Source organism: Schistocerca serialis, chromosome 3, assembly GCF_023864345.2.
Source record: "Schistocerca serialis cubense isolate TAMUIC-IGC-003099 chromosome 3, iqSchSeri2.2, whole genome shotgun sequence".
In the NCBI taxonomy this organism is placed as follows: domain Eukaryota; kingdom Metazoa; phylum Arthropoda; class Insecta; order Orthoptera; family Acrididae; genus Schistocerca; species Schistocerca serialis.
Window position 1 is genome coordinate 459111759 of NC_064640.1, and position 26345 is coordinate 459138103.

At 37.0% G+C, this 26345-nt stretch overlaps 1 protein-coding gene across 3 annotated transcripts in view; it reads left to right on the top strand.

Annotated features, from left to right (window-relative positions):
- Positions 1 to 26345, top strand: part of LOC126470359 (cytochrome P450 4C1-like) — a 368651-nt gene that overhangs the window by 297767 nt on the left and 44539 nt on the right. For all 3 annotated transcript variants that reach the window (XM_050098157.1, XM_050098155.1, XM_050098156.1), the window contains 4 exons: positions 6555 to 6740; positions 6829 to 6898; positions 10560 to 10686; positions 13492 to 13570. In XM_050098157.1, coding sequence (XP_049954114.1) covers positions 6555 to 6740; positions 6829 to 6898; positions 10560 to 10686; positions 13492 to 13570 — 462 coding nt within the window. The remainder of the gene's footprint in view (positions 1 to 6554; positions 6741 to 6828; positions 6899 to 10559; positions 10687 to 13491; positions 13571 to 26345) is intronic.

The following is a 26345-nucleotide window of genomic DNA, read 5'->3' on the forward strand; positions in this document are numbered from 1 at the left end:
AATAAAAAAATAGGAGTGCGAGTAAGCTACTGCAAACAGCATAGTGTACACATTATTGTGGCCAAGATAGACAGACATGAAGCCTACACCTACTACAGTAGTACAAGTTTTTATGACAATTAGCTCTTCAGATGACGAAGAAATTGATGAAATTTATGATGCGATAAAAGCAATTACTCAGATAGTGAAGGGAGATAAAAGTTTAATAGTCATAGGTGGCTGGAATTCGATAGTAGGAAGAGGGAGAGAAGGAATCATAGTAGGTGAATATGGATTTGGGGTAAGAAATAAAAGAGGAAGCCGCCTGGTAGAATATTGCACAGAGCATAACTAAATCATAGCCAACACTTGGTTCAAGAATCATGAAATAAAGTTGTATACCCGGAAGAATCCTGGAGATACTAGAAGGTATCAGATAGATTATATAATGCTAAGACAGAGATTTAGGAACCAGGTTTTAAATTGTAAGACATTTCCAGGAGCAGATGTGGACTCTGACCACAATCTATTGGTTATGAACTGTAGATTAAAACTGAAGAAACTGCAAAAAGGTGGGAATTTATGGAGATGGGACCTGGATAAACTGACTAATCCAGAGGTTGCACAGAGTTTCAGGGAGAGCATAAGGAAACAATGGACAGGAATGGGGGAAAGAAATACAGTAGAAGAAGAATGGGTAGCTTTGAGGGATGAAGTAGTGAAGGCAGCAGAGGATCAAATAGGTAAAAAGACGAGGGCTAGTAGAAATTCTTGGATAACAGAAGATATATTGAATTTAATTGATGAAAGGAGAAAATATAAAAATTCAGTAAATGAAGCAGGCAAAAAAGAATACAAACGTCTCAAAAATGAGATCGACAGGAAGTGCAAAATGGCTAAGCAGGGATGGCTAGAGGACAAATGTAAGGATATAGAGACTTATCTCACTAGGGGTAAGATAGATACTGCCTACAGGAAAATTAAAGAGACCTTTGGAGAAAAGAGAACCACTTGTATGAATATCAATAGCTCAGATGGAAACCCAGTTCTAAGCAAAGAAGGAAAAGCAGAAAGGTGGAAGGAGTATATAGAGGGTCTATACAAGGGCAATGTACTTGAGGACTTTATGGAAATGGAAGAGGATGTAGATGAAGATGAAATGGGAGATATGATACTGCGTGAAGAGTTTGACAGAGCACTGGAAGACCTGAGTCGAAACAAGGCCCTGGGAGTAGACAACATTCCATTAGAACTACTGACAGCCTTGGGAGAGCCAGTCCTGACAGAACTCTACCATCTGGTAAGCAAGATGTATGAGGCAGGCAAAATATCCTCAGACTTCAAGAATAATATAATAATTCCAATACCAAAGAAAGCAGGTGTTGACAGATGTGAAAATTACCAAACTATCAGTTTAATAAGTCACGGCTGCAAAATACTAATGCGAATTCTTTACAGACGAATGGAAAAGCTGGTAGAAGCTGACCTCTGGGAAGATCAGTTTGGATTCAGTAGAAAATTGGAACACGTGAGGCAATACTGACCATACGACTTATCTTAGAAGATAGATTAAGGAAAGGCAAACCTACATTTCTAGCTTTTGTAGATTTAGAGAAAGCTTTTGACAATGTTGATTGGAATACTCTCTTTCAAATTCTGAAGGTGGCAGGGGTAAAATACAGGGAGCGAAAGGCTATTTACAATTTGTACAGAAACCAGATGGCAGTTACAAGAGTCAAGGTGCATGAAAGGGAAGCAGTGGTTGGGAAGGGAGTGAGACAGGGTTGTAGCCTCTCCCCGATGTTATTCAATCTGTATATTGAGCTAGCAGTAAAGGAAACAAAAGAAAAATTCGGAGTAGGTATTAAAATTCATGGAGAAGAAATAAAACTTTGAGGTTCACCGATGACATTGTAATTCTGTCAGAGATAGCAAAGGACTTGGAAGAGCAGTTGAATGGAATGGACAGTGTCTTGAAAGGAGGATATAAGATGAACATCAACAAAAGGAAAGCAAGGATAATGGAATGTAGTCGAATTAAGTCGGGTGATGCTGAGGGAATTAAATTAGGAAATGAGACACTTAAAGTAGTAAAGGAGTTTTGCTATTTGGGGAGCACAATAACCAATTATGGTCGAAGTAGAGAGGATATAAAATGTAGACTGGCAATGGGAAGGAAAGTGTTTCTGAAGAAGAGAAATTTGTTAACATCGAGTATAGATTTAAGTGTCAGGAAGTCGTTTCTGAAAGTATTTATATGGAGTGTAGCCATGTATGGAACTGAAACACAAACGATAAATAGATTGCACAAAAAGAGAATAGAAGCTTTCGAAATGTGGTGCTACAGAAGAATGCTGAAGATTAGATTGGTCAATCACATAACTAATGAGGAGGTATTGAATAGAATTGGGGAGAAGAGGAGTTTGTGGCACAACTTGACTGGAAGAAGGGATTGGATGGTAGGACATATTCTGTAGCATCAAGGAATCACCAATTTGGTTATTGGAGGGCAGTGTGGAGTGTAAAAATCGTAGAGGGAGACCAAGAGATGAATACACTAACAGATTCAGAAGGATGTAGGTTGCAGTAGGTACCAGGAGATGAAGAAGCTTGCACAGCATAGAGAGCTGCATCAAACCAGTCTTAGGACTGAAGACCACAACAACAACAACAACAACAACAACAACAACAACATATGTGAGGTTCTCACTAGCATGCGGGACTATCACCTGAACCGAAAGGCCAGTAAAATTGGCTCCACACACAATGTGTTAAGGTTTATACAAGAGAATATTAGCATGGAACAAAGACATTTTAAATAGTCATTACATACTGTATTAAAGATCATTTAAAAAAGTCTGTGTGTACATTTCTTTGTATTAACTACTTTTTTAATTTGTTTTCCAATTACATATACACCTACAGTATCATTAATGCTTGCATAAAGGCTATTATCATTTACCATGACAGGCAAATGAGCCTGTTTTCTGCATTTCACTCTGTGCTGAGGAATAAAGGTTTTTAAACAAACTTGTTTGACTTTTTCACGGCTTATTCACTTAAAGATTGAATTTATTTCTTCTTTTTATCTTATTGAGTACCTAAATATTTACAAATTGTGGTACTGTAGAGATGCTATCATCTACATATAATATGCATACTGGGACTACCAGTGTAATACATTCCATTTCACTGTATACAGCAAAGCAGGAAGGAACATAGGACACGAGACATTAAAGACACATGGCACTTGTCACGTAGTGATTAGTTGGTTACGTCACTCTGACACAGCCCCTGCCCCAAAGTATGGAGCACTGGGGATAAAAGCATATTTGAATTTTACCTTGCGACCAGTCTGTGCACAAATACCTGCACATGAAAGACACACAACTACACTCAGTGACACAGCTGGTTCTGACACATGTATATGTTCACGCAGTTCTTGTAACATCTGGGGAAGCTGTTGCTCATCTGACAGTGGTGAGGGGGCAAGGAATTATGCTGGCATGTGCAAGAGCTTCCCACAAACCATCTCAGTGGATGAGCACCTAAGATCCACTTTGAAATCCTTGCATGTTCCTAATAGCACTAGTGGTAATGTTGGAGTACAAGTATCATTGTGGCACATTAGTGTGGTTTTTGAAGTGTGATGCCTTCTCTCAACTATGCTGTTGCTTTCTGGGTGGTTGCTTGTGATCCAGTGGCACTGGAGCCCACACAGTTTTGACAGTTCACTGAAAAGACTGATTCTAATGATTGTCCTTGGACAGTAGTCACTTGAAGAGGGCTGCTGAAATGTAACAACCAGGACTTGATGAATGCCCCAGTGGTTGTCTTAGTGGATGTGACCCTGAACAGAACTGTCTCTGCCTACTGTGTACATCTGTCCACTGCCATGTAGATGTATCTGTAATCTTCAGATAGGAAGAGAGCAATCTACTTCGATGTGGGTGTGGGCAAAACTCATTGTTGAAGCTGGAAAATGTCCCACATTTTTGTCTATATAACATCTGATCTTGCAGTGTTGGCACTGTAAGCATTTGCAAGCCTAGGTGCGCACATCCTTCTAGGTAGAAGGTTACACGAAATTATGTCATCTGTTTGGCTGTGGCACTGGTTCTGGGTTGTGACAAATTGTGGTTGTTGTCAAAAACTATGTTGAAAGTGAGGTGTGATGTAAAGCCTTGGTTTGTTTGCAGATACTTCGCATCATATTTTTGCCATAGGCATAGCTCAGTGGGTAAGTGCTTCAATAACAGTTGAAGTTGTTGATCGGAAAACTGAGCACAGATGAGCTCATTGTAGTCCACAACCCACTTATGCAGGAAAAATAATTGGGTACAATCTTATTGGCACCAGGAATGTGGTGGATGTCAGTTGTACGCTAGAAAATGTATTCGATGTATCTGAGCTGGCATGGAGAACACTTGTCACTGATCTTTTTGAACAATGAAAGATTGGATCTGTGGTCCCTGTAGGTGGTGACAGCATGAGCTTTGATCAGAGGGTGGAAAAGGCAAATGCTTTCATAAATTGCTAAAAGCTCTCTGTCTAAGTTCTCCAACATATTTGATGAAGTAGCAGTTCTTGGGAGAAGAACTCAGTGGTTACCATTGTCCATTCACCTCCATTTTCCTGCATTTATTTATTTCTGTTTATCTTATTGATATTGCTTAAGTTCCTTGTGTATTCTGTATTTACATTGATAACTGTCTCTTCTTTTAAATGGTTGTGTATCATTCTCCATGTTTCATACCTCCTGATGCAGCCTTGTCTAGTAATAATTTTAATTTAATTTTATTTTATCAGTTTTGTTTATTAATAGAAACTGTTATGCAGGCATGCTATTCCTATTTTGTGCTAAAGGTTTTCCTGCCTACTCCACTGTTATTTATGTACTGTTCAGTTTTTACTTTTTCATTCCAAAGATGTTACTTACTGTATGTTTCTACTTCAGTCTAGATGTGTTACTTCTCTTCCAATGTTGTCTGCTAACATTTAACTTCTCTGGTGATAATACTCTGTAAATGTCTGAAGGTGGCCTTGTAAGCCAAAAACCGGTTAACAATTAAAGTAATATTGTAGAACAAAAGCAAACTGGTGCTTTTCATTTATTTGCCTGAGTGTTCTCGTGATGAGACTAAGGTGGTGTGGCATGGGAGCCACATGTGTCTCAGCTGCTGCAGTCTGTAGTTGCAATATTTATAACTGCTGAGGCAGTTTGTTGATGGTGGCGTGGAGAGTTCACAGGTCATAGGGAATGAATTATGGTCTTATGGGCAGGGACAGCATCACAGCAAAACAGCAGTGCATTGGGCTAGTGTGAGATGCCTCAGCTAGCCTCAGAATGAGCAGAAATTGTCATGGTAGCCACAGTGATGTGTGAGTTGAGCAAGGTGTATGTTCTATCAGCAACTCAAAGCAACTTGCATTATACCTGCCCTTCATGAGCAATTAAGGTTAATGTGACTTTAGGTAGCAATTGTTGTTGCCAAATGTGTAGCAGCAAAGCATCTGAAATGATATTGGCATCAGTTATTCCACATGGATGTCTCCACAATTTAGATGGTATATTTTTGCCCCATCTCTCATGGTTCAGGATTTGTATGAGTCCTTTATCCATTGCTTTTGTAAAATGAGAAATCAGTGCCATGTTTAGATCATTGTAGCCAAGCTGGAGAGGGGAATCTAATATAATATTTGACACCATTGCAACAGCTCAGTGATCAAGATTATTGATCACTAAGGTAAACTATTGAAAATAATCACTGATTTTCTGTTGAGTGCAAATATTCTCCATTATTGTTGACGAATATCTGGTTGATCAGGCACAAATGGCTGGGTCTGTATTTGAAAATGCAATGCAGAAGGAGCAAGAGTTGAAGAGCAGAAAATCTTTTGCCCTCAATAGTGGTACTGGGACCAGTGAAAGAACTGGGAGCATATTCACATTGGGCTTAATATCATATGACACTCCTGTATTACTGTGTGAAACACTGATCTGTGACTGCATCACTGTATCCGATGGCATGAGCGGTGTGGTTCAAACCATGATGTTCAGAGTCAGATCAGTGTGTGGTGCAGAATCCAGTGGTTGGAGCACTTGAGATGGGTGCTGTGGAACTGTGATCTTATTTTTAATATCCTGGATGGCACTGTCAGTGGCGCAGAGTAGGTTATGCACAGTAGTCATTGTGGCACATATCTGCACAAATCATGGCAGATAACATATCCACAAGAATCCAGTTTCTTCTTTGGGGTCACAACTCATGTAGGTAAACTATTGTCTACATGTAATATGTGTACATGGACTGACTATGCATAAATTACACAGACATAAAGTACATGTGCATAAACATTGGCATAAAAAGCAGAACAAGAAGCAACAAGTGAGAAATTAAAGACGTAGAGCACTTGTTACATATTTATTAGTCTATTATGTCACTTCCACAGTACTAAAATATTTTTAATATAGACAGAGACATATGTTAATTTCATAATATATTTTTAGGAAAAATGTCAGTTCTCAGTAGTTTACATGGCACATCTTCTGTTTCTTTTTTCTTTATGGACAGGTAACCATTGGCGAAAACATCGTAAGATAATCACTCCTACATTTCATTTTAAAATTCTTGAAGAATTTATCAATGTTTTCAACTCAAATGGGGATGTCATGATCGATTTGTGGAAAAAGAAATTAAATGGACCAGCATTTGATATTTATTCTTATGTCAACCTGCTTACCTTGGATATTATAAATGGTAAGTGATAGTGTCTACATGACATTTCTATACTAGTTGGAATGAGGACTAGACACTAAATTTATACTTATTTCTCGTGATTTTTCAGAAACAGCAATGGGAGTAAGTTTCAATGCACAGATCAACAGCAACTCTGAATATGTCCATGCTGTTCGAAGGTAGGGCACATAACTGTCAGCAATCTGCAAACACTGTTCACTTACAGTCCTGATAATGACAAGTACTTGGCAAAGTTTAAGTTCCATGTTTATAAAAGTATTTTCATAATTTCATGTTAATTTAGCATTTCATGAGTGTTCTTTCATCATAAATTAATATTTCATTATAGGTCTTTGAGCACTGTATGGGTTATGAATTGGTATTCTTTGACAAACATCAGTTTAAGACTGTCATACAATCAACTATGGGTATCGGAGTACAAAGTACAGAATGGAAATTAATTGCTGTAAGAGTGTTTTGGTTATGCAGTGCAGTAGTTTAGACAATTTATAGAATAGATGTGCTGAATGTAAATGAATTCCTATTGACAAGTTTTGGGTACCTAACCCAGTAACTTAGACTTTACACATGTAGAGAATGGCAGTTAATTCCTATCACAGTGTTTCACAGTGATGCAGAAATTTTATTGAAGACTGGTACCTAATGTGTGCTGTTTTCTTCTTAGTCATGGTCGGAGTGGGCACTTTGCTTAATGAAAATTTTCAAAATGTACTGCAGAGCAAAATTGAGCCAAGCCATTACATTTTTATTTGAATAAATTCACTAAAGTGAATGGAACAACTGGGGATGAAGTCAGTTAAATATAGTGACAAGAAATGATGTCAATGAAATCAACTCATAATTTTTTTCTTTTGTCATGACATATTCATTACACTGCAGGTTTAGGAGTTACAGATGAATTTCACTGTTAACATTTCATCGATTCAGTATTCATTGGCGCTATTATAATTTTATTTCAATGGGTTTAATTGAGTTGGTGAATATTCCACTGGAAGATTTCACTGTTAGAGCTGTTTCTCTGGTGGTGCTATGGCTGAAGGAAGAACCTCTATCACTTTTTTCACTAAACAGAAGGAACATAAAAATGATGTAAAATGTTTGACTTTGTCATTAATGTGTGTTCAGATGATGTGATTGGTTAAGACATCTGCTTACAAACTGCAAGGGCTATTAGCATGAATCGTGATCCAGCACCAATTTTCATTTATCATTATAAATGTACTACATCAGATTTTGTATCACACCATCATAAATGGTAAGGAAAATTGTATATCTTGAATTGTGAACACAATTCTAGTGAGCAGACATTTTCATTTGACCTTGGAGAGATAAAATTTCTCATGACTGACTGAACATATTTCCAGCTGACATGGTCTTGTAGTGAATGTATGAAATGTGACTATTCCCAAAACACTTTGGAGTTACACTTCCTTCATCACATTATGACACATCTTTTGGCAAGTAAGGAAACATTATCTTCTGAAAAATTCAAACACCTGGCACAACTGAACTGGTTGATTTATTAGTTTTCTGCTCCTACATCATTATCTGCAAATAACACTAAAATTTTATTTAGATACTTTTGTAATCTAACCATAGTACATTCCTGCTACAGTCAAAGATGATTGAGCAAAATGAAGTTAACTGTGACTCATGAATCAGTGTACATAATGTATTTTCATTAGTGCCTGAAGTTCCATAAATCTTTCATTGTAATTTTTAAAAAGTTATTCAGTGATAAGGAGGAAGAAAATGCACCCACTTAGCCTTCAACTTATATGCTATTACTATGGATGTGACAATGACAGACCAAAATGTGAGCATAAGCTTTTATGGATTTTGTCAGTTTCAGTAAAATTGTAGTTATGTGACTGTTTTGTTGTTTTATGGTAACTGAACAATGTTTTTCACACTGTTTCAAGAGACTTTAATCATTCTGCCACATTTTCTAGTGCACCAGTGTAGCCACAGAGCTTCCATATTAATATTTCATCCTATGCCCAATACTACTAGTAAGAAACAGCTTTTGATTGTGTAAAGGGACTGAAAAATAGGCATCTAATTCATTTTAAAATTACATACACAGTTCATCCTTCCATGAAGTACTCAAAATGTTTTAAGGAAAACATGTGGTAGCATTTTAACTGAAAACTGTGTTATGATATAAAATGTTAAGAATATGTATCAGAAATAAAAAATGAAAATAGAGGTGGGCATATACTTTGAAATAATGACTTCATTAATGGTACTACCACCACAACACTACAATTGTATATTTTAAGTTTGTCTTAATTAATGAAAAAATAATATATTGGATATTTTGCCAATTAATAAGCTATGTCTACTACTTGGCTTATGAGAGCATAAAATTTAACAGCTGACTTAATCCGTGTGTTTTACATCTATAGATTTAAACTGAGTTTAACTGAACCCATGTAAGTAGGCTCTCAAGATTAATGCAGTGTATCAAAACTAGACGTATTTGTCAGAGGGAGTTATGCACAGTCCTTAAAAGTAGAAGATAGGTTTACTTTCCATCTGTCAATCACTGATTTAAGTGTTTCAAATTGACCAGCTTTGGACAGTGTTGCCCATCTTCAAATCATTTATAGTAGTTAAAGGGTAGCCAGTCTTAACCCTACAGTAGCCACACATGGACTGACAGTCCACATAAATGTATTTTTTTCCTTTTCCTTTACTCTCTTTGGACCAGGGAATCACATGAATGAGTACCTTCCTGCTGTTAGCAGTACTATTTTACTCCTTTGTTTCATTTGGACTAGAGCAGCAGTGGTGGAATGGTCAAAAATTGCAGAGTGACAGTCCCATGTGAGCAATGGTGTTCAATATAATTTTCATTGTTGCCTTTAGGAGAAATAATAAAAGGGAAGCCATTATAGCCATATTATAGTTAATTCTGAAGGGATTTGTTATTATTACAATATTGCTTTGTGTTAGATCATTGTCTTGTTAAGTATGGGTTAGTTAATTATTATGTTTATATATTTTTGTGGAATGCAATTGTTGTTTCCATTTGTGAAGAGAAGTATGCAAACAGAAGGTTCAAATGTGTTTGCCTTTGGAAAATCTTGCATATAATCCTAAGAAAGGCAAAACTGTTGTACCTGTGTTGTGTCTGCACCATGATGACAGTGTTGATGAAGAGACAAGCAAAGTAGAAATAATAGTTATGCACAACAAGGCAAATGTTGTAGACATGTGTGGCAAATTATGTGCTGTCTACAGTTATGCAAGACACACTTGCAGATGGCCTGTGGTCATATTTTATTCCCTATTGAATGTTGGAAGTATCAGTTCCTTAATAACTCATGCTGCCAACAACCCATGCAGCTGCACTTGACAAAAAGATATTCTGCACCTGTTATCTCATCAATTTGTTCCAGAACATGTGTGAGTCCAAACTTCCATTAAAATTTCAACATCATAAATTATGCATTCATAATTCAGTAGTCAATGTTTACTTGTAAATCTAGTGATAGTCTACTGTGATGACTTGTGGTATGAAACATGGCACAAATATGGCAGTATTAACAGTACTACTAGTTTTACTGTCCTATACTTTGTAACTATGAGAAATGATCTGAAGATGGATGACACTGCCCAGTATGAAATGAAAAAAGTAGCAATTGACAGACAGAAAATAAATCTGTTTTCTAATAACAAGATGATTTTTATTAACAATGAGCAATATATTCTAGTTAGGACAGTTAAGTCACTTTCACACATTTATATTCTTTTTAATAAGCTTCATTTTCTTAGTTTTTAAAATTATCTTATTTTAATTTATTTTTGTTCTAGTGCTTCAGATATTACTCTTCAGCGGACATTTAGACCTTGGCTTTTTCCTGATTTTCTGTTTAACTTGAGCAGCCTTGGGAAAGAATGGAGAAAACATTTACATGTCATGAAGACTCATACACAAACAGTAAGTTTTTAAGAAATCAAAAGGCCATTCACATGATTTCATTCTATCTGGAAGAGGATACTGACTTGGTAAAGCAATAAACTTACTCCCTCCACTGATCATAAGTGCAGCATACAGTAATAGCTATAGCAGTAACTGCTGCTACCTGGTATTATCTGAAGATATTTTGTAATAATGATATATTTTTCTTGAAAATATGATAACATGAAGAGATTGAACTCATGGCTTTTGTGAGATGTATTTCTGTACTGAAGATTTTATTTATTAACATTGTTGTTGTGGTCTTAGTCATATTTTGAAGATAAAGAACTGATTTCATGTTTTGATAAAATCAGTATCAATGGCACTGGTATTTTAATAATGTGCTTTATTATGGAGGTATTGTGTTCATGTTGTGACTGTATTAAAGATGGTTCTGGAGCAGTTTATTCACCTAAAAGTTGTGCATATTTTTAATGTGTATGTATATTGCAAACTTAACACTGAATATCATTTATTTATGTACCAGTATGTATTACACTACACTTGATATGCTGAAATACTTAGTTATGATTTACTCCATTTCTTACAGTTTTATCTAAGGTTATTGGCTTTAAAGAGGCACAATTTGATCACAGTGTTTATTCTCACAGGACTTACTCTAAGCATGAGTTGTACTATTTTATCTTATTTAGGTACTAGCAGTGGAACTAGGCATTCTTTCTTTCTTTCTTTCACTGGTGCTATGTCCCGCACTGACGCAGGGTCGACACTGTTCAAAAAAATGGTTCAAATGGCTCTGAGCACTATGGGACTTAACATCTATGGTCATCAGTCCCCTAGAACTTAGAACTACTTAAACCTAACTAACCTAAGGACAGCACACAACACCCAGTGATCACGAGGCAGAGAAAATCCCTGACCCCGCCGGGAATCGAACCCGGGAACCCGTGCGTGGGAAGCGAGAACGCTACCGCACGACCACGAGCTGCAGACAGGCATTGTTAGGAATGAATTAGACAAGGTTAGGATGAAGGGGTGGCCAGATGCCCTTCCTGCCTCCACCCCGTACCCCCTGAGATAGAATTAATGTACTCCAGCTGTCTGTGTCAAGTGTAATTCAAGGAAAAGCGCGAATGTGTTCAGATGTTGGCGAGTCATGTAACTGAGGCAGAATGTGGGGACCAGTCTGGTATTCACCTAGTGGGATGTGGAAAACCGCCTAAAAACCTCATCCAGCCTGGCCGGCACACCGGCCCTCATTGTTAATCCGCCGGGCAGATTCGATCCAGGGCCGGTGCGCCTACCCGAGTCCAGGAAGCAGCACGTTAGCACTCTCAGCTATCCTGGCAGGTAGCAGTGAAACTTGGCATCCCCCAGATACTTATTTATCGCCATGAGTTTTCTTTCATACCACGCAGTGTCTGGCACCATGCTTAATGTTTTTGACATCATATCTTCTGAACTATGTGTTGTCCAATGATTAATTTTGTAGATACATTCTGTGGCATATGTGGATACTGTCTGCAAAATGTGTTGCAAATGGAGGTAATAGCAAAGACGTAATAACTTCAAATGTCATGCGTGATGCAGAAGTTTTTCACACACATCATTGTTTAAGACATCATATCTCCTGAACTATATGCCATACAATAATATAATTTTGCACTTACATGTGTATACTGTCTGTAAAATGTCTCATGAACACAGGTAGTAGTAAAGAAGTAATAAATTACCATACCATTATCCATGTGGAAGTTTGACTGCATGAACAGTGGAGAAATTGTGGGCAATAAACATTTTTTCTTTCATCAGTATGTAAGGGGGGTGGCAGCAAGAAAAAAATTATAAAGACTTGAAATTCAGTGTAAGATTTGTTGCAAGTCACTTGGTGTTCTCATTCTCAAATACTGGATGAATAAACTAGGATTGAAGTTAGGTAATCAGCCCACCAGAGACGCTGTCACCAAATGTGACCTTTGTTTAGTTTCCTAAAACCAAATAAGAGAGTGATACAAAAATTGGATATGGGATGGCAGTAAAGATCGAACCTGAACCAAAGGCTGAGCAGCCTCATGTGGTATCGTCCATGCTATGAGATCAACTGACACTAATTGTGTCTGGTGGGCCACTTTAATTTGCACATGCAAAGGCCTGATAGACTATTTTCACTGCTAATTAACTCAGAAATGGTGCAGTCTATGGAATTTTTTCTTATCAATTATTTTTCACTACACCCTACCATGCAGCATCTTTACAAGCTTTTCAGACTATTTCTGACCACCCTGTACATATCTATAGCATGAAGTTATTATTTCAGTCTCACTTTTTGTCTCTGGTATAATAGTTTCATGTTCAGTTGTCTGATTGACTTCACTGTGAGAAGTACTGCAGTGTAAATAACTTTGTACCAGAGTGTATATTGAACAGCATTTGAAATAACATTAATGTTGACCAGTGTTACAGAAATTAGTTTCAGAATCTTGATGAAGACTAGGTCCACAGTCATTGTGAAATCTTTGAATGAAGTCATTCTGCTTTAAGCTGTTGAAATATTACTTATTGCATTGAATAATATTGTAACAGGCTAAAGTGGAATGACTTCACTAAAAAATTCACTAATTTCAGAGATAACAGGTATAATTCATTTGCTTTGGTTTCACGTACAGAGAGTAATAATGTATCTTTACTTTCATAATAAATGTAGGTCTATTACTGCAGAAAATCTTAGTTATTAGTTATTATTGTTATCTGAAGTAATTATGCTTTTGCACAACTTAATATTAGGGCCTTTTTTCAATTAATGGGATATGTTTAATTTTGCAGATAATACAAAATAAAAAATTACAGATGTCTACTGAACAGGGGAAGAGTGGAAATCCAAATAATAATGATAATGATGTTGGTGAGTATCTTTGATTCTTCTCAAGTTTTCAAGTTTGTTTTAAAATCATGAATTTGCCATGAAGTCTCTAAAGTGTCTAAGGTACATACCATAAGATTACTTGTGTTATATCTTGAATAGGTTATGATTTTATGAGTATAGTGAGACTAACCATAATGCTTGACAAAATTTGATGTGTTTATATGAAACAATAAATCAGCCATAATGTGTTGAATTTACCTAATGAACTGTATGTTTCTTATTCTGAATAGGACGGGTTGCTAAGGCTACAGAACATATTGATATACTGAATAATGCTCTGAATTAGTGGCACAGTATCATTTAATCTTTCAGGCCTTAAAGAGTTAAAATTCACTACCCTTCTATCAAGCAATTTCAAATAGCAAGTTTGAATCACTGATTACTGTCTCTGTACACCCACATCGTCGTTGCAAACATTTCCCCCCATCTCAAGTGAAGACATTATGTTTGGTAATAATTAGCACATCTTTACTGTACTAGTTTAAGAAAATATTTTTATTGGAACACTATTAGTTTCCTATAATGTATTTTAGTTTCTAAATACAAAACAAATTTATAACAAATACTCAAATAAACTAACTCCAGTCAAACAGACCTGAGAAGCTCAACAGTAGTGATTGATGACCATGTCATCTTCAGCCCTAGGTGTCACTTGACATGGATATGCAGGGGACATGCGGTCAGCACACTGCTCTCCTGGCTGTTGGTAGTTTTCATGACTGGAGCTGCTACTTTTCAATCATGTAGCTCCTCAATTGGCCTCACAGGGGCTGTGTGCACCCCACTTGCCAACAGAGCTTGGCAGACCCAGATAGTCACCCATCCAAACTGAACAGTGCTTAACTTCGGTGATCTGATGGGAACTGATGTTACCACTGTGGCAAAGCCGTTGACATATAACAAATATTCAAATCTGTAACATAGGTGAGAAATTTAGAGCAAGCATTCATATCACAGTTAACTGTTATATTCAGTTTTCCTGGGAAATTATAGAATTAGGCTAACACCTAATGTCCATATTTCTGGAGTAAAATATTTAAATAGTCATACTTCAGCTAGATTATTTTAGATGCATAATTTCAGATGAGCTTCTAAAACTGTGGCAGTAGTTAGCACATTCTGGAGTCATGGTCCAACTGTTACTTATTACACACGTGCTGTGCAGCATATAAAGTATTGGGCTTTTTCTGTGTTTTCTTACTATCACACTTCTTACAGTCCATGTATGTTTTTCTATTTGAGAGGTGTAACTGCAAAGAGTAGGTCAGATAATCAGTAGAATAGTTGTCATTTTTTCTGAACAGCCAGTTGCACAGCTCATTAAGGCATCAGTCTCCATTGGTGACACATCAGGAGAGTACTGAGTTGCATAATTAGGTATCTCTGGGTGCTTTCATAGATTACTTTTTAAGTTACTCATGCTTGGATGGATAGGATGTATGTGTGTTGGCTTGCAGATGCAAAAGGAGCTGGCCACAGTTTGTGGACAGTTGAAGGCACTTTCGGCTGTGGTAAGCTATCGTCAGGCTGCTGCCTTAGAGTGTAGTGGTGGTGGAGAATCTGCGGCACTGCTTGGAACATTTCAGGTGTCACTTGTTTCACTAACAAGTCCCCTCCCATTGTATCCAATGCAGCAGATCTGCCCTCACCACAGGGTGAATGGTGGGTGGTGATACATTACCATCGCTCTAGGCAGAGGGCCAGTGTGGAGGCTGGCTGGCTGGCTTGCCCATTCGCCCTGTGAGTGGACAGGTGGCCACTCCTTCAACAGGGTCTGAGCAGGCATAAGGAGGGGGTGGGGGGGAGGAGTTTGCTAGTTATCAGGACCTCCAATGTTAGGCCCATTATGGAGTCTCTTAGGGAAATGGTACTCAGGGCCAGAAACAAAGCCAGTGTGCACTTGGTATGTCTGTCAGGGGAAGCCTCACTTGAGATCTGGAGGTGGCCTTGCATGTAGCTATTGATCATGAAGGGTGCAGTCAGCTGCAAGTTGTTGCTCCTGTCAGCACCAATGATGCCCAGTGCTTGGGTTATGATACCATACTCAGGCCATATGTGTGGCAGAAAGACACTTCTGCCTGTGCACCTGTAAGAACATATGGTGACATGAACTGCTGCAAGTCTGTTGAAGTATAATGAAAATTTCCTGAAGATGGCTATTTATAGCCAGAATCTTAGTTTGCAAGAATAATGAAAGCTAATGGAATAGTGACTGAATTCTGTGAGCCTCTCCTTCCTTATAGTCATTGGTTGCTGTGCACATCAGTTCCTGATGGAGTCAAAGCTGGTTAAATTACTCATGCTCAAATTAATCTTGGGACTGAGGCCTGGCTGAAGTGCGAAATAGAAAACTCTGAAATACTTAGCGAGTCATCGGATGTATTTCAGAAAAGCAGATTAGACACCACAGGAGGAGGCGGGTGTTCATTGCAATTGACAATAATATTATCTTTACTAAGGTCAAATTTGAGTGTGACAACGAAGTTATCTGAGGGCATATAACAGGTCTAGGTGAAATAAAGTTAACTGGATGCTTGTACCAGCCATCTAATTCCACTCTGTCAGCTTTAGAGTAATTCAAAGAAAGTCCAGTCAGTAGCACAAAAATACCTAGATCATGCAATATTAGTGAGAGATGATTTTAACTTACCATGTATAGACTGGAACAACTATGGATTCCCTGCAGATTGTACAGACAGACAGTCTTACAAAGTACTTTAGGATGGAATTTTCTAAAAACTTAAAAACTGTCTTCAGCAGCTAGTTTAACAGCCCACGTGGAATGGAAATATTTTAGACCTTGTAGCTACAGACAGACCTAACCTTATCAATGGTGTCAGTATGGGCACAGGGATTAGTGAACATGATGTCATCACAGAAAAATGGTTACCCAAGTAAGTAAATAAATCAGTGAGGCTAGGACAGTATTAATGGTGGAAAGAGAAGATAATCAGTTGTTAGCATCCCACTTAGACAATAATTAGACATCATTAAGTTACAGTATTATGGATGCAGAGATTATTAAGGGCAAATTTTAAATTGATTATAAATTGTGCTCTGGAAAAGTATGTGCTGAGTAAGTGGATTAATGATGGAAAAGACTAACAACTGTGGTTTAACAACAAAATTCAGAAAATGCTGAGGAAGCAAAGAATGTTGCACTCTCAATTCAAAAGAGAACATGCAGAAGATGCCAGGAAAAAGTAGAGTTTCATGCTTCTGTAAAAAGATCAGTGTACAAAGCATACAACTACTACCACCATCAGACTTTAGCAAAAGATCTTGCCAAGAATCCTAGAAAGTTATGGTTCTATGTTAAATTGCTTAGTAGGTCAAAGGCTTCACTGACCAGTCTGGTGTGGCAGAAGAAGATAGAAAGAGGAAAGCTGAAGTTTCAAATTTCGTGTTTAAGAAACAGCTCACATGAGAGAATCATACAAACATACCATGATTTAAATATCATACAGACTCCCATAAAGAGGACACAGTAATAGACATCCCTGGCTTAGAAAAAAACTGAAAGATTTGAAACTAATAAGTTGCTAGATCCAGATGGCGTTGCAATTCTGTTTTACAAAGAGTGCTCTGCAGCACTCACCCTTTACTTAGCTTTCATTTATCACAAATCTGCTGCCCAGTACTAAGACCCAAGGAACAGGAAAAAGCATGTGTAAGTCCTATATATAAGAAGGGTAAAAGAGTGGACACACTAAATTACAGATAAATATTCTTAACATGGGTTTGCTATAGAGTTCTTAGATGTATTCTCAGGTTGAATATAATAAATTTTCGTGGGACAGGAGAGCTTCAATCCACAAATAACCATAGTTTTGGAAAGCACCACTCATACAAAACTCAGCCTGCCCTTTCCTCACATGATATCCTATGAACCTTAGATGCAGAGCAATAGGAAGAAGTCAAATTTCTAGATTTCTGTAAAGCATTTGACACTGTGTCCATTGCAGATATTAACAAAGGTATGAGCCTAAGGAACAGTTGCACTCTCTCTCTCTCTCTCTCTCTCTCTCTCTCTCTCAGGATGAGCAGCAATCTGCAGCTGTTTGCTGATGATGCTGTGGTGTACTGGAAGATGTTGCCATTCAGTGCAGTGACTGTAGGAGTACACAAGATGACTTAGACAAATTTTCTAGTTGGTGTAATGAATGGTGGCTAGGTCTAAATGTAGAAAAACATACGTTAATGCAGGTGAGTAGGAGAAACAAACCCATGATGTTCAAATACAGCATTAGTTGTGCACTGCTTGATGCAGTCACATTGATTAAATATGTTGCAAAGTGATAGAGAATGGAACAAAAATGTAAGGATTGAAACAGGGAAAGTGAATTGCTGGCTTCAGTTTATTGGGAGAATTTTAGGAAACTGTGATTCATCTGTAAATGGGACCCCAGGCAAAGCACTAGTGCAACACGTTGAGTACTGGTTGAATGTTTGGGATCTCCACCAGGTCAGATTGTAGGAAGACAATGAAGCAATTCAGAGGTGGGCTGTTAGATTTGTTACAAGTAGGTTCCCTGGAGGGAAGGTTATGCTCTTTTTGAGGAACACTGTTGAGAAACTTTACAGAAACAATATTTGAAGCTGAATGTTGAACAATCTGCTGCCACCAATATACATTTTACATAAGGACCATGAGCACAACATAAGAGAAATTAACGCTTGTAGAGAGGCATATGGACAGTTTCTTTTCCTGCAATCTACTTGTGAGTGGAACAGGGAAGGACATGTTTAGTAGTAGTAGAAGGTACACTTTCCCACACACAATACGGTGACTTGTGGAATATGTATGCAGATGTAGATGATAGTTCAAATTCTCATTCACTTATCCTGATTTAGGTTTTCTTTGATTTCCCTAAATTGATTCAGCAACTGTCAGGACAGTACCTTCGAAAATGACATGGCCAGTTTCCTTCCCCATCCTTTCATAATCCAAGCATGTGCTTTATCTCTAATGACCCCTCAGAACATTAAACTCTTGTATTCCTTCCTCCCTTCCTCTCTTCTATCTGAAACTATGCTCATGCTACCTTCATTATCTGACAAAATGATTGTTTACATACACTCATTTACACATTATGCCCAACTCCTTACTGAAGGATGATATATACTAGTGAATAAGAAATACTGTTGTTTCCTTTGTATAAGTCTGTAATGATTAGGTGTTCTATAAAGGAAAGCATGTTTCTTATGATGAACCCCAATGCAATTTATTGAGCATTTTTGTGCGACTTTCATATTGACTAAATGGACCTGTGACAATGTGTGCAGATTTTGTTTTAATCCTCTCTGTCTCTTCTGTTGATTCAAATTGGTGAGAGTCCAAGGCCATCAGACAGTAGTGAAGAAGTGCAATTTCTGCCTGAAATCCTTAGCCTACTGCTTGCTGGTTGGGACTAATGAACAGAAAAAGTTGGGTTAAATAGAATTAATGCTCACAGAAATAATTCTTTTGGAGTAGTAGTTTGGTCTCCAAACAAGTCATCATATACAAACACAAAATATCTTGCATAGTCCTGCAAAATACTGATGTCTGTGAGATTTATCTATAGTTCTGTGATCTGTCCTGCAACTGTCCTTATATTTTGGACCAACACACTCCTTATTTATGTTGCTCGGCAGGTTGAGTTGTTCTCATCATTCCACAGCCTTGTAAATTTTCACAGTAGGGAATCATTGAATTCATAATGATATAAATAAATAATAGTGACCTGCAATAAACTATTGATAGAAGACAAACCAGTACTTTTACATATGCAATACAGAATCCAATGACATCCTGTAGGATTAAGTGACATGAGAAGTTTTTCAGTATCACGCTCCCTTATATCTATATCTTATGTATATAGATCTTTAGTGAAGCATTTTTGAAAAGAAGAAAGTAGTATTTCTGCCTAAACTTCATCATCTTCCAGCTGGGTAGCATCATAATCAACTATCATCTATTGAGGTAGTTTTGCTTCATTAACTGATTTACTATAAGACCAGAAGTTTTGAGCAGTTTTTGAGAGTTCAACATATAATACTGTGCTTTTGTATTAAGTAAATCCTTCTCACTTAAGTGTCCTTATCCTTGTTAATTTGGCTTTTGTTTATCAATAAAAACTTAATTTCATTGAATCTGCCATGCAGCTGTCTCTGCTTTTATATTTACTTCCTGGTACTGCTATTGAACAAAGGAGAGTCCTACCCATGCCTCATCATCTTCCAAAGACCTACCTAGTCTAATACATCTTAATGTGTTCCACACTTCCTCTATGTATGCCCCTCATGAACTGTATGTTGACATATTAGGTAGTTTCTAATCATTTTATTGTTGTAGTTGTTAATTGTAAAGTCCTTTCTACCTTTCTCACCTTTTTTGCAACACCAGAGATTAACCCAATTATAATAGCATTTTACCTCTACAAGCACTAAATCATAAAATTTAGGCCTTATTCTTGCCAGCAAATCAAACAATTCTCTCTTGTGGGTGGATTGTCTAATCAGTTGCTCAAGATGAGCATAGTAAATATATTTAATACACTTGGGCAAGATGATTTCTCACTTCCTCTTATTATAAGCACATACCTCTCCCCCTATTACTATGGAATGGTCTCAGCGAATTTATACGAGATAATTTCCCAGATTTCCTTTAAGTATTCGAACTGTTTGACATATGATGTGATTGGATGATAGAAACACTCAATTATTGCTTTAGGCTTACCTTTGATGCTCAACTTCAACTAGATTATTTCCAATTTTGACATTTTCTATATCTCATGGCATATTACAAAGCTTTTTATGACAATAAATTCACTACTGTCATTGGTGTCCAGCTTATCCCACTGGTATGTGTTTGATTCAGAATTTAATATTTCACTGCTATATCTTTCTGGCTTCAGTCAAGTTTCTGTTCCAAATATTACCTACATGTTTTTATATTCAGTGAGTAGGGTCATTCTGAAACAGTATTCCAGTATAACTGGAAATTTATGCCCATATTATACAAAGTTGTACTCTGTATATTATCATAATGACCATCAGTTATGAAAGCACAGACCAGCATGAGAATGAGTTTGATATTGCAGTTCAGTGCAGTTTGGGGATGTTCATATTTAATGCTTGGTACATTCACCCTAAAATTATACAAACTTGCATTTATGTTATCATCACCACTAATATTAAATGATTTCTATAACAAAATCTAATTCCAGATAAATCACGGGTTTTAGGGGCACAGCCAGTAAATCCTATACGGTGCATGACCTAATTGTAGGCTATCTTCAACCAAAGTATTCAAGTAATTAACTGTTGAAGCATTCACAGCAAAGTGTCAGAGTTTGAAGTGCTCCTGAAAAGCAAGGAAGCTCATATAATAATAGGCACAAAAATCTCATTGAAACCTGAAATTCATAGCAGTGAGATTTTCAGGGAAAATTTAAGTGTATAATTAAAGGGCAGGTTAATGGGAAATGAAAGTGGTGCATTTGTTGCAGTAAACAATAAACCCAAAGCCACCAAGATAGAAACTGAAACAGCATGCAAGATTGTTTGGGCAAGACTCAGTGTCAAGTGTGTGCATAAAATTATAACTGAATCCTTCTGTCATGCAGGAGACTCGCCTCCTGATGTAACCACAAACTTCAAATAAAACATCAGTTCACTTGTACATTATTTCCCCAATCATATTGTAACCAGTAGTGGAGAGTTTAATCATCTGATACTCACTTGGGAAAATTACAATTTTGTTAGTGGTGAGTGTTAACAGACATCCTGAAAACATTACTAAATGCCTTCTCTGAAAGCTACCCAGAAAAAATGGTTCAGAATACCTCTCATGATGAAAATATGTTAGATTCGATGGCAATAAGTAGACATGCGCTCGTTCAGAATGTCCATATCAAAACTGGTATCAGTGGCTATTGGGCAGTTGTGGCAACAATGATTACCAAAGTACAAAGAACAACTAAAACAAGTAGAAAGATATATATGTTCGGTAAACTAGATAAAAAAAAATCAGTAGAGCCATATATGAATGAGGAGCTTGAAACTTTCAGCACAGGGCAGGAGCATGTAGAGAAACTGTGGATCAGTTTGAAAGAATAGTTGTCCATGCACTGGATGGATATGTACCATGTTAATAGTGGGAGGTACCCTCCATGGTATACAGTAACTCTAAAGAAACTTCTTAAAGGACAAACTACTGATAATAGGTGTTGTATCATACTTTTGATACAACCACAGAAGGAGATTTTACTCATCGCCACTCTTAACTATTTTTAGTGCACTGTGGGGAAACACTATGAGAGGAGAACAAGGAGAACACTGAAAAACTGATAATAATTAATGACAAGAACACATACATCTATGACAAATGCTCAACTTTGTACAAATCGGCTCAGACAACAGATACTGAAAGTCAAGTACTATTCCAGAAACTAAGACTGGGTAGTAAACAGTTCTTTTCCCACTAAAATGTTCACTGAAGATGGGCTTGTGTGGACTCACTGGAGGCAGATGATGTGGCATGAAGTACACAAGCAGAAGGCGGTCTTCTTGGCAGCTCAGCTGACTTGTAACTGACTGTTGTGCTGTGGTGCTGGTGCATATCAGATCTCTGGTGACGCCACCGCTGCAGCTTCCTGGTGTGGCAATTGTTGGGCTATACGCTGTCTCTGGAGTGGGTTGTCAATCTATTGGTACCTGTGGTGCTGCGTGGTGGTATATACTGTGCTTATGACACCACAATAGTGTAAAACAAAGCACAGTGTTATAGACACAGTAGTAGTAGTAGTAGTAGTAGTAGTAGTAATAGATTTATTCATCCGTAGATCTCTTTTTACAAGGATATAGGGCATGTCAAAACATTTACAAGTTTAGACCAATTTAAAATAAGGTAATTCATACACACATACATTTATAGACTTCTAGTTAGAGACAATTATTAGATTTGTTCCTGGTATACAATACTTTTTTTTACAAATAACTTATTAAATAATTTAATGCCACACTGCTCACTCATATCTCACACACACACACACACACACACACACACACACACACACACACACACTCTGGTGATATCTGGGCCATTTTCTGTATCACAACCTCCTATTTACTATCCTGAAAAACTGAGTCAGCATCCCTTTATAATGAGTGAGATGTCAAGCTTTTCTAGAAAAGGAAAAAAGAAGAAAAATAACATAGTGTGAAGGTGTTATGTGGAATGTTGGATGTTTTATAATCATTATTTATTTGCATAACATTTTTTTTACCAATCCCCTACTCTTTTTTAGCTAAGTAATCCTTCAAGGTATAAAATGTATTGCGTAACAGGTACTGTTTAGATGGCTTTTTAAATAAGTGTATTTTTGCATTTTCTTTAACCTCCTTTGGTGATTTATTGTACAGCTTTATTCTACCAATGTTATTTAGGATGTGTACAACTAATTGGTAAATGTATTCACACGGAGCAGTTAAAATCCCCAGTATTTTGAACAGATCTTTACAGTGAGCTCAACTGCTATTTTTTTTGGGTTATTATTCTCATGGCTCATTTCTGCAGTTTGAAAATTGTGTTCATATTTTGTGCATTTGTTCCCCAAAACAGAATGCCATAGCTAAGAATTGAGTATATATATGAATAGTATGTAACTAAGACACTGTGTTTTACACACTGATGATAGGATTCTAAAGGCATAACATGATGATGACATTCTGTTCGCAAGTGCCTTTGTGTGTTCACACTATTTCTACTGAGAATCAGTATTCATTCCTAGAAATTTTGCATTTGCTACACAGTCTATAGAGGTGCCATCTACATTTAATTTAACATTATCATGTTCCCTCTTCAAACTGAAATTCGTGGCATTAGTTTTCTTTATGTTCAATGTCATTTGATTGTTGATTGACCAATCACAAACTTCCTTGAAAATTTCATTTTCTTTCTCAGCAAGGAGTTCTCTAGTGACTATAATATTGCTGTTATAAGTGAAGAGAATTTTTTCACCATGAGTAACACTACTGGGAAAGTCATTGGTGTATGTCAGGAATAGTATTGGTCCTAATATGCTACCATGTGAAACCAATATATTAATGCATTTTGGTTCTGATAAGTGTTTTACTAAATGTTGAGATCTGTTTGAAATAGGTGTTCTCTCCTCTTTATACCCTATCTGCTAGGTATGATTGAAACCAGTCATTAGCTACCCCTCTTATTCCTAATGCTTCTAAATTATTTAATAGATTGTTGTGGTTGACTGTATTAAAGGCCTTAGAAAGATCCAAAAATATGCCTGTGGCACAATTATCTTTGTCAAGAGCATCAAGTACAATTTTTGTGAATTCTACTGTTGCTGACTCCATATTTTTGCTACTTTGGAAAACAAACTGTGATTCACTTAAAAGATTGTATTTATTCAGGTAACTCATTAATCTTTCTTTCATAACTGCTTCTATTATTTTTGAGAATGGTGACAGCAGGTAAATGGACTGGTAATTTTCTACGTCTTCTGCACTACCTTTCTTATGCAAAGGTACAACTCTTGCCTATTTTAACTGCCCTGGAAACCTCCCTGATGTGAAGGATTAATTTATTATACTTGTTAAGGGGACTTGTATAATCTTTATGCATTGTTTCAGTACACACATTGGTACTTCACCTAAGCCTACTGACTTTTTAGTTTTTGAACAGTTTTATTGACTTCATTCTCAGTGGTTGGAGGTAACATCATTGTATTTAGTGCAACATTATTTACAAGTGCTATATTTGTTTTGGGGATTTTTGCTGTAACTTCTCTGAAATACTTGAAAAGTGCTCATTTACATAGTTTGATAAGTGTTATTTATCATTTATTACCTTATCCCCCTCCATTGGCAGTATGTTATTCTGTATTTGTTTGCCCATTTCCTTTTTTACAACATCCCAGACTGCTTTACTTTTATTTTCTGCATTATATATTATTTTGTCATTAAATGACTTTTTTGCAGAAATCAGCAGTTTCCTTTAGATCTTTTTGTTGTATCTATGATAGAAATTTAAGAATCTGGATCATTGCAGTTCTTTTTCATGGAACTGAGGTATTTAAGTGTTTGGGAGGACTTCTTAATACCTGCGGTTATTCATCTGTTTTTGTGAGATGTTGATACAGGCATGCATACTTTTGGAAATGCCTTTTCAAAGTTCAGTTTTAATAATGTGGAGAATTCAGAGAATTTAATATTCACATTGGTTTCCTTATACACTTCATCCCGGCTTTGTTTTGCTAGTTCTTTTGAAAAATCTTTAATTTTGACTCCTGATAGATGTCATTTGTAGGCTTGTAGTTTAGGGAATGATTCGATGTCCATTTTCACTATTGTTATTTGACAGAGATGGTCTGATAGTTCGGGATCTTTTACAGCTGCATCACGTTTTTCCATGTCCATATTTGTGGCCACATGGTCAATTACTCGTGCAGTCACTGTAGTAACCCTTGCTGCACTATTGACCAATGGGGACATGCCAAAACTTTGAAGGATGTTTGTGAGGGTGCTGCTGGATTCATTTATGATATTAGTGTTGATTTTAAGGTCCCCGCACAGAATTATGTTGACCTTTGTACTTGTGACTTTATGTAGAACTTCTGTTAATTTACTGAAAAAAGTGTCCACACTACCACTGGAAAATCTATAAACAGACAAAATGATTAGTTTCTTGGTGATATCAAGCCCTGTTAATTCAATAGCTGATATTTCAAAGTGTTTGTCTTCACTTATTGTACTGGGGTCATGTCTTCATTTGAACTGTGTTCCTTTTCCAATACAAATGGATGATCCTCCACCCCTTGAAGTAGTTTGCAGTAAGAGTTTGCCCTTTCATACAATCATAATACTACTTGGATTTCTGTGTCTCTACACCAGTGCTCAGTAACACAAACTACTGTGCAGTTCAAAGATTGGAGCTCAATTTCTAATAGTTGTATTCTATTTTTTATTGATTGCATGTTTTGATGGAGGATTGTTAAGTCTGTGAAAACCCCCATGTTCCTCTTTCCAATGGTTTGCTTTTCTTTGCAACATCTGGTCTGTGTGATATTTGAAGTGTTAAAATCTGTCTTGTGAGTGATTGTTTCAGTATTTTTTAAACTGCTGGAGATACTCTTTAGGCAGGGGAACCTATTGTCTAGATTTATCCTAAGAAAGACTTACTTTTCCTACACATAACAACAGGTATTTGACCATGTGTGGCCCAAGATCTACCCCCTATACTTTCATGAATCAGCTGTACCAATCTTCCCTTCCCAGTCCTGTTTAGGTGTAGGCCATGCCTAGTGAAACCCCATCTGTTGATAGTCCGTATGGGCACCAGAGAAACATGAGCAAAATTGGCTGCCCTGAGAGCCATCGCCAACCCCACATTGAATCGCCTCGCAGCTCCATGGAGGCGTTGGTGCCAGGAGTCAGGGAAGTGAACAATATTAATAGTATCCTCAGACTTTTTGTAGATGATGCAGTTATCTGTAATGAAGTACTGTCTGAAAGAAGCTACATAAATATTCAGTCAGTTTTTAATAAGAATTAAAAGTGGTTCACATATTGGCAACTTGTTTTAAATGTTCCAAAATGTGAAACTGTGTACTTCAGAAAGTGAAAAAATGTAAAGACTGGATTCCATTGGAAACCATGTGCCCAATGACTGCAGTATTAGTAGTGCAAACAATAAAAATGGCAGTCTCAGTTGTAACATGTTTTAAATCTTTTATTACAGCAAATCAAT